Source organism: Antennarius striatus, chromosome 17 (assembly GCF_040054535.1).
Source record: "Antennarius striatus isolate MH-2024 chromosome 17, ASM4005453v1, whole genome shotgun sequence".
In the NCBI taxonomy this organism is placed as follows: Eukaryota; Metazoa; Chordata; class Actinopteri; order Lophiiformes; family Antennariidae; genus Antennarius; species Antennarius striatus.
The window spans coordinates 19,208,731-19,225,851 of record NC_090792.1 but is presented as its reverse complement, the minus strand read 5'-3'; the positions used below and the strand labels follow the sequence as shown (position 1 = coordinate 19,225,851).

General features: G+C 48.0%; 1 protein-coding gene across 2 annotated transcripts; it reads left to right on the top strand.

Annotated features, from left to right (window-relative positions):
• Nucleotides 1–3,770: 3,770 nt before the first annotated feature.
• On the top strand, nt 3,771–16,129 carry keap1a (kelch-like ECH-associated protein 1a). 2 transcript variants are annotated; one of them, XM_068338905.1, is made up of 12 exons: nt 3,771–3,788; nt 10,328–11,037; nt 11,281–11,480; nt 11,567–11,723; nt 12,400–12,492; nt 13,041–13,187; nt 13,300–13,406; nt 13,699–13,828; nt 13,902–14,098; nt 14,274–14,479; nt 14,554–14,730; nt 15,042–16,129. In XM_068338905.1, the coding sequence occupies exons 2-12, from the start codon at nt 10,753–10,755 to the stop codon at nt 15,206–15,208; spliced, it is 1,866 nt and encodes a 621-aa protein (XP_068195006.1). In that variant the 5' UTR covers nt 3,771–3,788; nt 10,328–10,752; the 3' UTR covers nt 15,209–16,129. The 2 variants fall into 2 exon arrangements, with proteins under 2 accessions (XP_068195006.1, XP_068195005.1); XM_068338904.1 differs by lacking the exon at nt 3,771–3,788 and adding an exon at nt 6,085–6,473.
• The last annotated feature ends 992 nt before the right edge of the window (nt 16,130–17,121 follow it).

Genomic DNA, 17,121 nt, shown 5'->3' with positions numbered 1-17,121 from the left:
CTGACAGGGTCTTCCTGCTCTAAGACAATCCTCCAATCAGGACCATTTCAGACGTCAAAGTTAGAATCTTCTCCTCACCTTCTGGTCCAGCAGGAAATATTTCCCACCTTTCCATTAACAAAGCATGAAATAAAAGGTTTTTTGTTTTTTATTATTTCTGTGATTTTTCGGGAAGCTGTGGGATCAGTCCGGAGGAGGGAAGTCTGGACCATCTTTCCAGACCTCGACCAGAAAAGAGGCGGCGGATGTCTCCGTCTTCACGTGGTCGTTTGAATACAAGCTTTTCAGTCCTATTCTTCTGGAACCTGCTGAGTCGCTGAACAGATGGTGACTCGGCATGAGTCAAAGCCCCTGACCCCAGAACTCCCACGACGATTCGCTACGACCTCCTGATCTGTCATGAAACCTGCAGGAGGGGGCGGGGCCTTTAATGGATGAAAGGAAATCTGAATGAGGAAGTTCAGGTAAAGCATCGGCCAATCAGCTCTGAGCTCCCACTGATTGGTGGATGAAAAGAAACCTTCATCCTCGTCACGAGTCATGTTTGACTAACGGAGTCTAGAAACTAGTGCCGGACGCTCCAGCGGTGACTCAGCAGAGAACCAGAAGTCGCCATGGTGACCTCTGGGTCCCGGCCTACAATGTCCCCCTTTCTCTTGCCTCAGAGGGGCCTCTTGTTGAGGGGGCCCTTCCCGCTCGAGGCTTCGGGGGCCGTCGTCCAGGAAGCGTGACGAGAGTTCAGAGTTCACAGACGGTCATTGACGAGTCCTCAGCGTGAAGAGAGAGTCTTCATCATCGTCTTCATCCTGTTGGGGAAACGTTGCGTCAGCGTTTCCGGTTCATCTACTGCTGTTTTTGTACGTCCTTTGTGCCCACACACACACACACACACACACACACACACACACACACACACACACGCACACACACACACACACAGTATCTTCTATACTCGTTTGGCGCCCCTGGTGGTCCAACTCGGGTGTCCCGTAGATCCAGGCCTGGTTCCGTGATGTGCTCTGATGCTTTTAATTTGAAAAGATCATTATTAGTTTTTTCTTATTCTTTCATGCAATACTGAGAGAAAAGAGGAATTTGGGATCCACTCCTAAATTAATATTATGGGAAAACAAACAAACAAACAAACAAACAAACAAACGTTTGCTCGCACGACCTCCTGATCGCTGACGGTGGAACGAAACAAAAACAGAAACGTTGTTGTTCTAAATGTTTTACAAGTCATGACTTCAACAAAGTAAAAGTCGTCTGTTGTCGTCTGTTGTTTGTTGTTTTGGATGACAAACAAACAAACAAACAAACAAACGTCCTCCTGGAGGTTGTGATCCGTTGGGTTTCGTTCGTTAAACTTCTCCTCGTCAGGAGAAAACGAAGATGACGAAGGATCGGTTTGGAGACGGGAGGAGAGCCAGGAGTCACCGAGACGCAGATATTTGGATGGGGGTGGTGGCGGCAAGGGGGTGGGGGGGGGCAGAAAGAGTGGGGGGAACGCGAGAGGGAGTAATCAAGGAGAACATTTCCTCCCTATTACCCACAGGCCTCGGCTCCACAATCCTCCCTGATTGGGAGGAAGGGTTTGTTTGAAGAGGAGGTCACGACCATCAGTACCTTGTTAAGGAAAAGTCGTGTCCAGAGGAATGAGGAGCACCGACCCCCCCACCACCACCACCACCACCACCACTCCCTCTAGCCCCCCCACCCCCGAGGAATTCTCTGTGGGGGCAGGAGACACCAGACGGAGAGATAGGGAGCGTCCCCGTTCCAGAAGGAGACGCTACTCGAGTCGGTGAAGAGGAGGAGGAGGAGGAGGTGGACCCATCCACCCACCACCACCACCACCACCACCCCCCCACCTCACATAGTTTCTAAAGCCAGGATAGCAGCGCTGGCATTCGCTGCAATAATGCATGACAGATGTACATCAACTGAGCTCTATCTTTCCATCCGCCCCCCCCCCCCCCCACCCCCCACCCCTCGTCCTCATGCCTCCCCCCATCTGGACTCAATGTGTTATTGATGATGGGCATCGTGCGTCAAAGGCACGAAGCGAGGAGAGGATTGCGACTCGTCTGAGGAATCCGCCGCCATCATTTTCAATCACGAGGGGGGGGGGGACCACGAAGATGGTCGTTTCCACGGAGATCACAGAACCGTTTTGTCGCGTTCTGCAAAAGTTTAATCCGGGTTGGTTTGTTTGTTTTTAAATGTTTAAGAATGTGACGCACGAATGCGAGTGAAAACAGCGTGACGTCAACGAAGGTGTGCATCCCATAATTGGTTTATTCAGTTGGAATCATTCACCTGCGACAGGTGGTTCAGCCAGTTCACGCCGATAACCGAGCGGCGTTCCTGTGAGTGCGTCCGTTAGCATTAGCTAACGCTCCGCTAACGCTGAGTCACGCGGTCAGGTTTTGTTGCCAAGGAGACGACGCCTGTTTTGCCAAAAACGGCGTTCTGCGCGTATCCCAGCGGCTCGACCAGAGTGCCTGTCACCTTTTGGGAAGCGTCCCAACACTTTTGGAAACAGGTCTTGCACATCTCAACATATATGTTTACGTGTGCTGTCGCTACTGTTACCATGGCGACAGGCAAACATGACCGAGCGGCTGTACCTCAATAGTTGTAATCCCCCTTTAACACCTGCGTGTGCGTGTTCATCTCCAGCCAGCAGAGGGCGACACACTTACATCCCAACTTCTCTCTCTCTCTCAAACACACTCAAACACACACACACACACACACACACACACACACACACTCAGGACGTTTGACTGAAGTGACCTGACGGCGTTTTGCTGTGTCACCGTGATGTTGTGGTTCATTGATCACTTCCTCCTCACAGTGAACGGAGTTCACGGCGGTTAAAAACACGACAGGAAGGAAATCCAGCTGAGTAAAAGTATGAAAGTAATCTATTACTTCTTCCAGCCAGATATTACAGTATTGATCTTCTTCTAATCCCAAACACTATATTCCAGGTTTCAGAAGAGAAATTAATGCAGTCTGTTTCAGATGATGGGATGTAACTGAGTAGATGTACTCGAGTACATTTACTCAGTACTTTACAGGTAACTTGAGTAGATCCTATAAAATTATCCACCCATTAATGTTCTTCCATTCATCCAGGTTGGGGTCATGCTGACACGACGGTAATCGGGGAGGGTCCAGGCTTCCTAACTCCTCCCTCTGAGGTGTTTAAACTCTTTTGATTGGCGCCACAGCTAACCCCCCCCCCAATTCAGAAGGACTCATCTACTGGTTTCTGGTGGAGGACCCTGGATCTGGATCTCCTGCTTCACCGTTTGCTCGTCCTGAATGCAACCAGAGATCCATGAATGTCCTAGACCGGAGACCTTAGGCTAAGAATCTAGAACATATATTGGTTTTAGAGGGACAGGGTTACTTTTCCTTTGACCTACAGGTGTCACATGGTGTCACGATCACATGTCCTGATCCGCAAACGTTCCAGACACGAGGAAAAACGTTCCTCATCCGTCCTAAAATGTTTCCGGTGAAGTGTCGTCCGCATTTGAGTCCAATTCTGATGTCACAATAGGTTTCACACCTTTTCCAGTAAGGAGACACGACAGGAGAGCAGTGTTTACATTGACCACGCCCACCGGGTCAAAGCACTAAATAAACCACGCCCACTTTAAGAGAGGGGTGTGGTTAGCGTCAATTTACTGGTATTTTCAGTGAGAAAATCACGCAGACGGTCAATGACAGGAGGAAGCGGAGGGGTACGCGGCCATCCCGCAACTCCTGATCGGGTAAGAAACTTTTTTTTATTTTTTAAGATATAAAATTTTAACAACTTAAGAAAAAAAAAACCCTCTTGGATAGACAATATTTTGCTGCTCTGATTCCGATCGGTGTCTGTTTAAATATTTCAACTCATTAAATGTTAAACATTGCAGCCGGCACATAATGAAAGCTTTTAGTGGTTGTTTATTACTTTAATTACAGAGTATAGGAGACAGTGAAACACACACACACACACACACACACACACACACACACACACACACACACACACACACACACACACACACACACACACACACAAGAATGGGGCAGCAGGTAATTACCACGCCTTAAATTCTTTAATTCTAATAGAAAGTGAGTCATAGGTTTACTGGAAATGGAAGTGTCTGACTAGTAATGGCATTTTATTCATTGTATATATATACAGTATACACACACACACACACACACACACACACCTGCTACCACGGGGACCGCGTGGGTTTTGACCCTCCACATCTGTTCCAGCTGCTCCTTCGACCCTCGACTCTTTGCGTTTTTCTTCTTCCTGATGTCGCTGTCAGGTTTTACCGCCTCATCCATCACCGCCACCTTCTCCTGCTGTCTGTCCAGTTGTTTCCCCAGCAGCTGATCTACTGTGGTCGGCCCTGGCCCCCATGGTCCTCGTGCTTCAGGTCAGGTTCTGGTACAGCCGTGATTACTGAGCAGGTCGTCCTGCGGGGCACCGTCTGGATCCGCGCTCGGATTTCTTTCTGGACCCTGGTCCTGATGTTTCCTCCTCTGCCGAAGCAGTTTTTGGTTACGAATGTTGGAACGCTAACAACAACGCTACAGCTAACAGCTGTTCCTTTGTTAGCCTTGATTATGGGTTCACGCAACTGATGCATCAAGGATCAGAAGTGACCTGTAACCATTCGCTGGTGCAGAAACGTCCAGATGCTCTGCGTTTTATTTTGACGGGTAAACAGTGTTCCTAAATAACACAAGCAGGAATCAGAGCTCTGGTTCTGTATCCTCACTCAGACACCTCCATCCGAGAACGAGTAGACTATTTTAAAATGAAGGGAACATTCGCACCAAGAAGGTTTAATCCAAAAACGTTACAACGGTCCCTCGCTGTAACGCGGCCTTGCAATTTTGCAGATTTTTTTTTGTAATAATTGTTAAAAATAAAGCTGAATACTTCACCAGTTATTTGTTAGAATGTAATTCCTGTGATTAACAAGGAACTACTATATTTCGTTGCGGCTTTTTGACCTTTTTGTTCCCGTGGGAACGCAAGGAAAAAAAAAAATGAAGCTTTGATACGTCATCGCAACTGAGGATAAAATAAAAGCTGGAAATTATCTTTTCTTTTTGTGGCTCCAGGTTATTTGTTTAACACACATACACAGAAAACAAAAAAAAAAAAGATAAATAAAGAATAGCTGAGTCACTCAGTCAGCAGGTATAAATCTAAACTACCCAGGCTTCATCGTCACCCAACTTGGCTCCTCGCATCACATCTGCGGTCGTTCGTCTTTCTTCAGCGTCGACGGGCGTGTCGTGAGAAGTTTGGGTTCACAATGTTATCAGAAGAAATGCTGCGCTGCAGAAACACACCCGCCTGCCTCTGGCAGGCCGCCATCATTACATAACGCTCACTGGAGGATTTGTGTAAATCATAAAGGTCATGTGACCACTGGCAACCCTGTAAATAAAAATTCAGCTGGGATTAACTGAAGTTAAACTCTCACGGCTGTGTTTGTCCAGTTCTATTGTTAGAACTCTTCAAATGGGTCTGAAGAGGAAGCAGTGTGACGTCATCTGCTCCTCTTCCTCAGTCCGGAGACGTAAATGTTTGGGATTTTGCTTCCTTGCAGTTTAAGGAACTGGATTTCAGAGCTGGTCCTGGGTTGAAGTAGTCATTTCCGGTTTTATTTTGAAACATCATCCCACATCCTGTCTGTCCCTTCACGTTGTGAAGGTGAGGAATGTTCACCTTTCTTTCGTATCCTCTTCCGCTCAGTCTCACCTGTTGTTTACCAGGTTTGGGTTTATTTATTAGATGTTATTTAATAAAAATACATTTTTAAGGATATAAATAATCACTTAAAGTGAATAAAAACACGAGCTTTCATTCACATTTATTTCATTTTGACCAGTGATAAACTTTTCTACACCTGTGTCCAAACAAACCCAACCAATCAGAGTCCAGCTCGAGCTCTCAGGTGAAACTGAAAGATCTCAGGACGGATTTAACAGCGGAAGTCCACTTGAATCTGTATTCCTGCTTTTTTTTTTTCTTCCTAACAATAATTTGCCTTTTACGCAAATCTGTGACGCGTTGGGGGTTCTGGCTCCGGGCCGAGGTTCAGTTTCAGTTCGTGGAACGCCGCGCCTGACTTGTTGACATGTAGGTGTCTGTGCATGCGTACTGCCGGCGGGCTGTCAGAGCGCAAGAAAAAAGTTGCAGAGTCATGTTGGCGCACAAATTCCTCCCAAGTAAGCGCAGCTTTCGGACGCCTGTCCGCGGGAGCGACGCCTCGCAGCCCGGAGACGCTTCCTCAACGACGGACGAGGCTCCGCCTGCCAGCCGGGGGAAGAGCATCTGCGGTCGGACGCGAGTCGCGCATAAAAGTCGGTGGGATTCTCTGCAGTCCGGAGCGGTTATGAAGCCCAGCAGCTGTCGGTGCTGCGTGTTAATGGAGGTGAGTGAATCTCCAGCTGTTTGAAAGTCACTTCCACGACAGTTCGAGGCGCGGGGCGGACGCGCCCTTTTTGAGGAATCGCCGATATTCGGTTGTATCGTCGCGTTGGGTCCAAACAGCTGCTGGACTATCTCCGACTATCTCCCCTCTTCCCCCAACACCCAACAGATGACGTGTTTTTTTTGTTTGCTTAATGTTTTTTATTGTGTTGTTGTTGTTGACCACTCTGTTTACTTCTGCTCTTCCTCTCCGGACTCCTAAAAGGGCAATAAAACTTCAGTTTACCCCGCTCCAGAGCGCGCACGGGGTCAAACACTCTATTGACGTTGTTCCGGAGCAGGGGCGTAACTAAACCAGAGCTTCACCAATACTCCAACCTCGAGTTAAGTTTAATCTGTTCCGTGACTGAGCTCGAAACTCAAACTAATTTTATGCATTTAAAATAACTAAAATAATTTTAATCCGTTACAGGCTTTAAAAGCCCCAAACATCCTAAATTATGACCCGAAACATCTTTTTTTTTTAACTCAACCATAGACATGCAGACTTTACCTGTGTATAATTAATTATATATAAGTTACATAAACAATGATAAAGAATGAAAAGAAAGTCACAACTAAAGTTACGACTTTACTCCACCAACGAGGTCCGGTCTCACTGATGTTGTATCCATCCACCAACACTTGGTAAAAAAACTAGATCCGGTCTCAGCTGATGCCTGAATTGGACTCCTATTTCAGATTTTTGCTCGTATGTCGAGCAAAAATATGGACAGAATAACAGCTCGTATCTCGAGGTTCTGCTGTTTAAAATATTTATCTGAACATGTTTGTTCAAATGTAAAAATAATAAGTAATAAGAAGAACAAGATTAAGACACATGTAAGTTTTATCGTGCATTCAGTAATAATCATAATGAGAATTTTAAAAATTCAGTTTGAAGAACATTTTAAAGCAACCAATCATTTGTTGATTTGAACAACCTTTTAACTTGAATCAGTGTTAGATTAATGTATACAATATCTATATGTAGAGTTGCTAATGTTGTCGGCGTTAGCATTTAGCCCCGAGCAAAGCGAGCGTTAAACGAGTTCAACGTGATCGTAACGCTCGTCTGATGTAAAGCTGACGTTCTTGTTTCAAGCTGAATCAACATTCCCACCTGGTTGTGTGTTTTACCTTAAGTAACATTGATCTGGAATCAAAATGCATTCTGGGATTTAAAAAAAAAAATTTTTAGTCTGCATGGCAGCTTTTTGTTGGAACTTTTTAAGTTTTCTGTACAGGAAAAAGGTCTTCGTCATGCACGAACAAACACAGGAGGAAAGAAGGGGTCGGTTCATTAAATTATTCATCAAATGAGTCAATAATTATTGTTTGTCAAAATAGCTTCACTATTTTTACCATCTTAGGTCAAACACTGATTTAAAAAAATAATTATTTCATGACTAAAAAATCTCGCTAAGATGCAAGCCTTCAAGGACGCGCTCAGGGCTTAAAAAACTGTCCGTTCAGCTCGACCTTCAGAACGTTCTTCTTCCATAAATCTTTTAACGTGCGTCTAAAACTCTGGCACGCCGCCGGATTCGTGTTCTGTGAAGTTTATGTGGGAGACTCTTGTCACAGATAACAGGAATGTTCTTTGTTCGCAGACGACTGTTGCGTGTTTCTGATTGGGCGAGGTTGTTGCCAAGGAGGCAGCGCCGACAAACTAGTTTGATGGAGATGTCAGATGAGGCGTTTGAACTCATCTGGCGTTGTTTTTGGAAACCTGGGGGAGTTTCGTCCCCGGGCGCCGTTTTGGAGAACGACGACCTTTGACCTCCGCGAGGCGACATGGCGGGGAGAGCTTCCATCGGCGTTGTTATGAAATAAAAATGACAACTCGGAAGTTTGAGTGTTTGTTTTTAAAAACGACAAGCCGGGATGTGCCGACTGACCCCTGAGCTTGACTGCACAGGTTTGGGAACAGGCTGTAAATGGTTAACCCCGCAGCGTTGTTGTTGCCTCTCAGGAATCCGGCGCTAAGCTAACCTGATTATGAAGAGAAGAAAACGCAACCACTATTTATATTTAAGTTTTCCTCCATTTTTATTTCTGCTTCAACCAAATTAAAAACATTTTGAATTATAAAACTTTTTTCCAACGTTGCTCAAACCCGGGTCGGGTTTGTCATCGATGAATTTGGACGCAGCGTGTCGGACTGTTCTCATGCTGTTCTCGCCGTGTTCCTGCAGGGGTTGAGCAACACTTGATCCGAGCGCCACATGTTTACACAGTAATTCACAGTTAACCCCCTTAAAGCCGGATCGTGGGGGTAGGAGGGCGGGCCGACGGATCCGAGCACAATGGCTCTTTATCCAGAACCAAGAAACTCCAGTAAAAGTCGCGTTCGGAACCTACCGGATGCGACCCGACCGTTCGATGTGGTTTCAAAGTGCTATAAATAAAGGGGATGAAGCTGGTTTGGCACCAGCGGGGTCTGGGTATAAACTGGATCCGTTTGCTTTTTATTACGGGTTTTTTACCCCAGACAGATTTACTGGAGCTGACAGACGGCATAGCACAAGTCAGTTCCGATTGGTTTGTTCTTCTTCAAGCCGCAGCGGCGTGCTGCTTATTTCCAGATGCCTCGGGTCATGTGAGGCGGCGGGCTTAAAGACGCAGGCACTCCATTAGCCTGATGTTAGCGGTAACGTGGCTAACACATGTCGCTCACGGTTTTCCAATAAAGTTCACAGTCGAAAATCTCCCGCCTTAGTTAAAAGGAACAGCTCGGGTTATTCGTTAGCGCTTTTTAAACGGCCTCTTTCGAAGGCGGAGCTTCATCCAGGAAGTGGTTAAACAGCGTAAACATGGAGGAACAGAAAAGCACAAATTATGTTTAAAGTTTATTTTTTGTTTGCATTAAACTGCTGACGTATTACATGTGTTTCGGATCGCACTGGGCGTGTCACATTAGCCTGTTAGCATGCTACATATTTAAAGGCGTCAGATTATGTCGTAAATGTTACCTGTTAAACTCAACTTGACTAAGTTTTCTTAAACCTAGTTTGATTTTTTCACCTGTGGGCGGGGCTTCAACACCTCCACCTGAGATTTTAAGGAAACAACTTGCTGTGGGGGTTTTTTTGTTCTTTTTGTCCTCTATTTATCACTTTTTTTTTTTTTTTGACCCGTGAATCATCTGTTCTACCAGATGACTCGAGAGTCAAACTGGTTCCAGCGGCACCAGCGATGAGCTGGATGATGGCTCCGCCTCCTGGGCGTGGCTAACGACCAGCCGAGACAATAAATCGGAGTGAATTTAGAGAATCCTGTGGTCTCTAAAACAGTTTTCCACTTCCTGTCTTGTCTTTGTAATGAACGATCATTGGTTATCGTTTCATCTTTGCGCCCGTTTTCATTGGACCATCATTGCTTTGGTGAAAAGTTCTTAATATTCTGCTTAAAATCGTCCAAAGTGATGTAGTTTTTTATAAACTTTACACCAATAAGAGTACATTTATCCATGTTTAATTTAAAGTCTCCTGGAGGGAATTAATTGCGGCGCGTCTTTGGAAAGTCAACAGCAGATTTACTGGAGGAATAATTCATGTTTGAAAAACCAAAGCGTTGAGTCGGATCTTTTCTTGGGTAAAGATCGTTTCCTGGGGCAGAAGCCTGAAGCCGTGTCACCGGCGGCGCTTCTGTTTCTGTAGGGAAGTGAAACTGACACACACACACACACACACACACACACACACACACACACACACACAGACACACACACACACAGGGCTTTCTTTCTACCATCTAAAAGTCATTTATCTGAATCTGCTTCCTGTTTGTTTGTTTGTTTGTGTATTTTTACAGGACCAACACCTCATCACAGGACCATAGAGCTATTCCCACTTCCTCGCTTCTGATTGGTCGGTCGCACACACCCGCCAAACACATCCTCCTTTTCCTGAGGAACACAAACTTGCTGAGTCGGTGTGAAATGTGGCGGCTGATGGCCGTAAAAACCGGAAGTGGACACACGTCCGTCTAGCGATGCCGGTCTGAAAATGACTGACGGGGTGTCGGTCGTGTCGGAGCGCCGATTGGATGACGAGCAAAGATACCCGTTTGACTTCAGCATACTTCATCAAGTATTCCTGGCACCGCTACCTGCTAATGGGTAGCATCCTTACGCTTAAACTTCCTGGGATATGTCTAAGACTTTTGTGCTATGCTTGGGTCAAAAATGTCAGAGGACATCAGCTGTCTCCTTGATGGACAAGAACTTCCTTTAGTGAATGCCTGAAAAACTTCCAGCCCCACGAGACTCTAAAAGTAAAAAAGGCGACAACTCGACAAACATCGGGAGGATGCATTGCCCCCAGAGGAAGAAACGCCTCACCTGGGACTCGGACTTCTCGGCTATCGCCGTTCCGTCCATGAACGGGTCAGGGTACCTCGACTACACGGTGGAGACCCACGCCTCCAGAGCGCTGACCGTCATGCAGGAGTTCCGACGGCAGGAGATGTTGTGCGACTTGGTGCTTCACGTCACGTACAAGGACCGGACCGTGGACTTCAAGGTGAGGATCAGGATCGCAAATCAAGGGTGTCAAACTCATTTTATTAATTACTGCATTGTCGGAAATGTAGATTTTGGTCAAAGCACGCTTTTGACCATTTTTTTTTTACACGAATGGTAATATACACGCCATAGCTGATATATGGCGCTAGAGCCGACCCTGGTTTACGCATCGATGCTGCAGCAGCTCATTGATCTCATTGGATGATTAACTTTATGTGTAATAAAATGCGTCTTTGTCCAGGTGCACAAGGTGGTACTGGCCTCCTGCAGCCCCTACTTCAGAGCCATGTTCACTAGCAGCTTCAAGGAGCACTGCGCCCCAGAGGTGACCCTCCGCGACGTCTGCCCCCAGATGGTGGGAAAACTCATCGACTTCGCCTACACCTCCCACATCACGGTGGGAGAGAAGTTCGTGTTGCACCTCCTTTTGGCCGCCATGAGGTAAACAAACCCTCTAAAGGTGTTAAACGTCACTCTGCGATGGGTTTTGAGTTTTTTTTTCCTCCTCCATCGTCGTTTCCTGCCAGGTATCAAATCGAAGACGTGGCCAAGGCGTGCTGCGATTTCCTCATGAAGCACCTGGAGCCGGCGAACGTCATCGGGATTTCCCGCTTCGCCGAGGAGATCGGCTGCACCGAGCTGCACCAGCGGAGTCGGGAATACATCAACACGCATTTCAACGAGGTGACGATCAAACGCATGGAGAGCAAGTGCACACGTCTAGCTTTTAACAGCAGCTGGTTTATTATTCTAACATTTCTTCTTTTCGTTGAGCATTCCTGTCACGTTTTGCCCACACGGCTCACGACTGTTTAAAAGAGGATTAACAGGAACTTCATAAACCCTGATGAATGAAATACCCATTCATCAAATGTCAATTTATCACAATTTTTTGGATTTCTCCACTGAATAAACAAGAAAAAAGAAAAAAAGAGAAGCAGTGAACGAGTAGCTCTGCTCGTAAATGTCACAAACGGAGCCTGCGAGCTAATCCACGCTGTCAGTTTGAGCTAAGCTAATATTTACACATGACCCGCCTATTCTTCTCTTATCATCTTCAAACGCGCCATCGCCATTGATTTACCCAATGAAAACAGTTTCCATCTGTGCTACCGCCCCCGCATCCACCTCATCACTCCCCAAAACGGTTACCGAAACCCACTAATGGGGAGTGACGAGGTCGAAGCTTTGACGCCGACTCAGGAGGCAAAGCATTGTCAGTTTGTCGGCGGTTCAATCCAAGGCATCGGCACATCGAAGTGCTCCCATTGGCTGCTCCATTGGGGAGTGACTGCGTTCTCCATCGTAAAGTGACTCTGCGTTTGATGGGCCTCTTCACCTCGTATCCTTCCTCCTGCAGGTGACCAAAGAAGACGAGTTCTTCAGCCTGACTCACTGCCAGCTGCTGGAGCTCATCAGCCAGGACAGTCTGAAGGTGCTGTGTGAGTCTGAGGTGGGTGATGTAGAAGAACTGCATCGTATTCTAGTTCCTGCATGTTCTACCTCCTCCGGATGTCTGTTTCCTGTAGCGGCGGGAAGTGAAAATAGTCCTATGCTGCCTTTGGTTAGAGAAAGAAGAGTCCACCCTTTAAAGGTCTGATCTCTACGTCTAGACTTCATAGCTAGTATTTTATATATAGTTGAACCTCGAGGTGCAAGTTTACATGACTGACCTCATAAGTCAAATATTCCCTATTTACAATAACAAATTATTTTAGTCTTATGTAGTTACGTAAACAATGATGAAGAATGAAAAGAAGTCGTGAGAACATAGGAGCTATGTCTTTACTCCACCGAGAACGAGATCCGGTCTCACTGATGTTGTATCCATCCGCCAACCAGCGGTGATGTCTTGAAGCACTGCTCTTATCTCGGATTTTCACTATGTCAAACTAAAATATGGACAGAGCGACGACTCGTATCTCAAAAAACTTGTATGTTGAGCAGCTTGTATCTCGAGGTTCTACTGTATTTATACTTTCATATGCGTGACACCATCAGGTGTACAAGGCCTGCACAGACTGGGTCCGCTGGGATACGGAGGGTCGATCCCAGTATCTTCACGCCCTCCTGAATGCGGTCCACATCTACGCCCTGCCTCCAAAGTTCCTGCAGAACCAGCTGCTGTCCTGCCCCATCCTCAGCAAGGTAGGCAAAAGCATTCTAGAGCTGAGACATGAGCTCTATCATTGACAAGTTAAAAGAAAGATAATTTTTTTTCCAATCTTTTTATCCGACTGTCCCATCGTCTTAACTCCAGGCCAACTCCTGTAAGGACTTCCTGTCTAAAATCTTCCAGGACATGACTCTGAGGAAACTTCCTCCCGGACCCAACCGCGGCACGCAGCTCATCTACGTCGCTGGGGGGTAATAAAACATCACACATTCATTCAGAGTGGCTGATCTACAGCAGAAAGGCTGAGTCTGCCCCCTAGAGGATCTGAGGAGGTACTGCTTCCTGTCTCCGTCAATCCTCCTCCAGCGAGACAGATGGCGATGATGTCATCACCAACAAAAATTGCTTGCAAATAAACGCACACATGTTGGGCTCATGTTTGAGTAAAAGATATCTTTGGAGGGGGTCACGCCTCAAACAGGGGAGCGTACCATTTCTGTTTCCACAGTTTCTAACCCTGCTTGCCGTTTCCTGTCCGCTCAGGTACCAGCAGCATTCGCTGTCCTCCATGGAGGCGTACGATCCCCAACGGAACGTCTGGCTGAAGCTGTCCGACATGGCGTCCCCCTACAGCGGTCTGGGGGCCTGCGCTCTGTTCGGACTCCTCTACACCGTAGGTTGAACCAGTCGTCGTGGCAACCAGTCGTTCCGGCTCCGTTCTGATCCCAGTTCTTCCCTGGTTCCAGGTGGGCGGGAGGAACCTGTCGCTCCAAACCAACATGGAGTCCAGCGCCCTGTGCTGCTACAACCCCATGACCAACCAGTGGAGCCAGCAGGCGTCCCTCAACGTCCCCAGGAACCGGGTGGGGGTGGGGGTGGTGGACGGGTGCATCTACGCCGTGGGTGGCTCCCAGGGGCCCTTGCATCATAACACGGTGGAAAGGTGAGAGGACGCCTCAGCCGCCGCCCAACGAGGTCGCCATCTTAACTTAATCCACTTAAAGTGGGCCGGCTCAGGCAGGCGGCGGCGTCGGTGCTCTAATCTGATTGGTCGGTAACTCCATTAGGATCAGACGGCAGATCATCGCCGCGCTGACTCGGTTTACTTCTCCCTGCAGGTGGGACCCGGAGTCGGACCGCTGGTCCTTCGTTTGCCCGATGGCGGTGGCTCGCCTCGGCGCTGGGGTGGCGGCGTGTGGGGGGGCCCTGTACGTGGTGGGGGGGTACGACGGGCAGACCCGCTGGAACACAGCAGAGAAATACCAACCCGACACCAACTCCTGGCACCAGCTAGCGCCCATGAGCACCATCCGCAGCGGTCTGGGTGAGTGTGTGTGTGTGTGTGTGTGTGTGTGTGTGTTGTGATGGTGTAGATTGATGACATCATCGTCTTTCCAGGTCTGGTGTGCCTGAACTCGTACCTGTACGCCATCGGCGGGTACGATGGGCGGAGCCAGCTGTGTTCCGTGGAGCGTTACAACATAGCCAAGAACCAATGGGAGCCCAGGGCCCCGATGCAGACCTGTCGCAGCGCCCACGGGGTCACCGTCTACCAGGGACGCATCTTCGTCCTGGGTCAGTGACGTCGTCAGCAGTGCTTCGGTTTTGATTTGTTTGTTTCTTTATATTTGTTTTCTCTCCGTATCTGAAACTGGAAATACGGGAACTATTTTACCTGTACCTTTACCTGTACCTCTAAATGTACCTTCACCTGTACCTGTGCCTTCATCTGTACCTTCAACTGCACCTTTACCTCTGTGTACCTTGACCTGTACCTTCACCTGTACCTTTACGTTTATGTGTACCTTCACCTGTACCTGTACCTTCACCTGTACCTCCACCTCCACCTGTGTCTTCACCTCCACCTGTACCTTGTTCCCTTGCAGGCGGTTTTAACCAGCAGGGCTTCCTGTCCAGCATCGAGAGCTACTGCCCAGACATCGATGGGTGGGCGTTCGTCACCAACATGCCGGTTGGCCGCAGCGGGATGGGCGTGGCCGTCACCATGGAGCCGTGTCCCGGCAGCCTGCCAGAACAGGACGAGGACACGTAAGACGGGGACGCGGGTCGACTCGTGGTCACGAACACGGCTGTCTGCAACGCTGCCGCATCAGCAGCGCTTCCCGTTCACATGGAAACGACAAAGAGGAGGGCAGGTATTGCTACGTCTGCAGACGGGTAGCGTGAGGCGGCATCTACATCAACACGGTGCTCTGGATTTCACCTCCAGGGATGGAACTATTTAATTAAAGGACGTTATTCTACGGCTGTTTTCAATCCTTCAGTGTTAATTTTTACGCGTGAATTTAAATGACCTTCAGTTTAATTCCTAATTCCTCACCTGGTGTCGTTCGTCTACCTCTGATTGTGTCTGCGGTGAAGCGGTGACTCTAAAATGTGTGTGTGTGAGCATGAATGGTGGTTTGGTTCTTTGTGTTTCGGACCCGTGATGACCTGGCGACCTGTGCGGGATGCCCCCCCCAATCTCTCTGTCGATCCATTACTGCTGGGATCGGCTCCGGTTTCTGATCCAACAAAAGAAAAGCGGTAAAAATGAAAGAATTTTTAACAAGTCTGCCATGGTGTTGTTCTTTTTTGTGAGTAAACTTTAATTTGTCTCTGATAATAAAACTAATAACGAGTGAAAGATTAAATTCATCCTCCTGTAATGCGCGTACCTTGCCACTAGGGGGCGGAAGATGCCTTCAAACAGCTGGATTTTGCTTCTACAGCCCCCCCATTCCCCCACACTTGGACTGACAGCTCAAAAATAACAACACAAAATCTAAATTGACTCCTTTCTGCTCTGTTCTGTTTGGATTAAGAATATTTTTGCGTGTTTTTCCGGCTGAATTAGACGAAGCCTCTCGGCGACCTTTACTCCAGCAGGCCTGAAGGGAAACAGAGTCACCAGCAGTTAGTCATCACCCACAGACGTCACCTGTGTGTTTACTGATCGTGTTCTGCGTCGCCTCCGTGGCTCACCTGCAGCTATCCCAGCATGCCGCAGGAGAACGCCGGTCCAGTGACGAGTGTGTGTGTGTGTTGACTGAGAGACTTGTTGTGCGAGAGGAAGCGGCGTGGCTCCAGTCGGGGCCTCAGAGCGATGAAGACGAGGGAGCAGAGCTCTTACTCATTGGCTGTGACTCACATGTCGAACACATGACGCAGGCGTCTCACACACACACACACACACACACACACACAGTTACACAAACATTCTACCGAACAGACACATTGTCCTTCACACAAAACACACACACACACATACACACACACGTGTGTGTGTGTGTGTGTGTGCAAGACAAAGATGTCTGTCTCTGGAAACGGATGCGCCTCAATGCTTTCATGGTGTCACAAGGGATGCTGGGAGATTTTTGCACCCGTGAAAATTAGCACATGCACAGACGTCGCTGCGGCGCCTTTTGCGTGTTCGTTGCAGCGTCTCCAAGCCGTCGCAATTCGCAACCCGGAAGAAACCGGAACCAGGAACCGGAAACGGCGTCCAATCGATGCTTCGTGTTTCCGACACGAAGAAAAGTCGACTTTTTAATTTCGTTGCGTCAAATAAAGTTTTCACTTTTTCAACTAGAGGATGTCTGGGGTTACTGCACCAAAGGTGCACAAATGTGAGCAGAGGGAGGTGCTTGGTGCATTGTGGGAAGTCATCTAGCAGGTCCAGCCTGTAGCTCGTAGCGTGTCGCTAACCAAACCCAGCCTGAAGCGTGAGCGCTCCTTGGCTCCGGGGCCGGAAGCCGGTTCCGCTCCCGCGGAGAGAGGAGCCATTATCACGTCACCGAGCCGTGGCTCTGGTTCACCACCAGACAGGCAGCGGCTGAATCTGGGCCCTGAAGGCGGTTTCTACTTTACGAGCGCAGAAAGCGATATATTCTGGCACGTGGTTGTTGGGAAGTGGGTTCGCGGCCCGTTTATCGTTCGCAAACAGAAACACGGGGGAAGAGATAG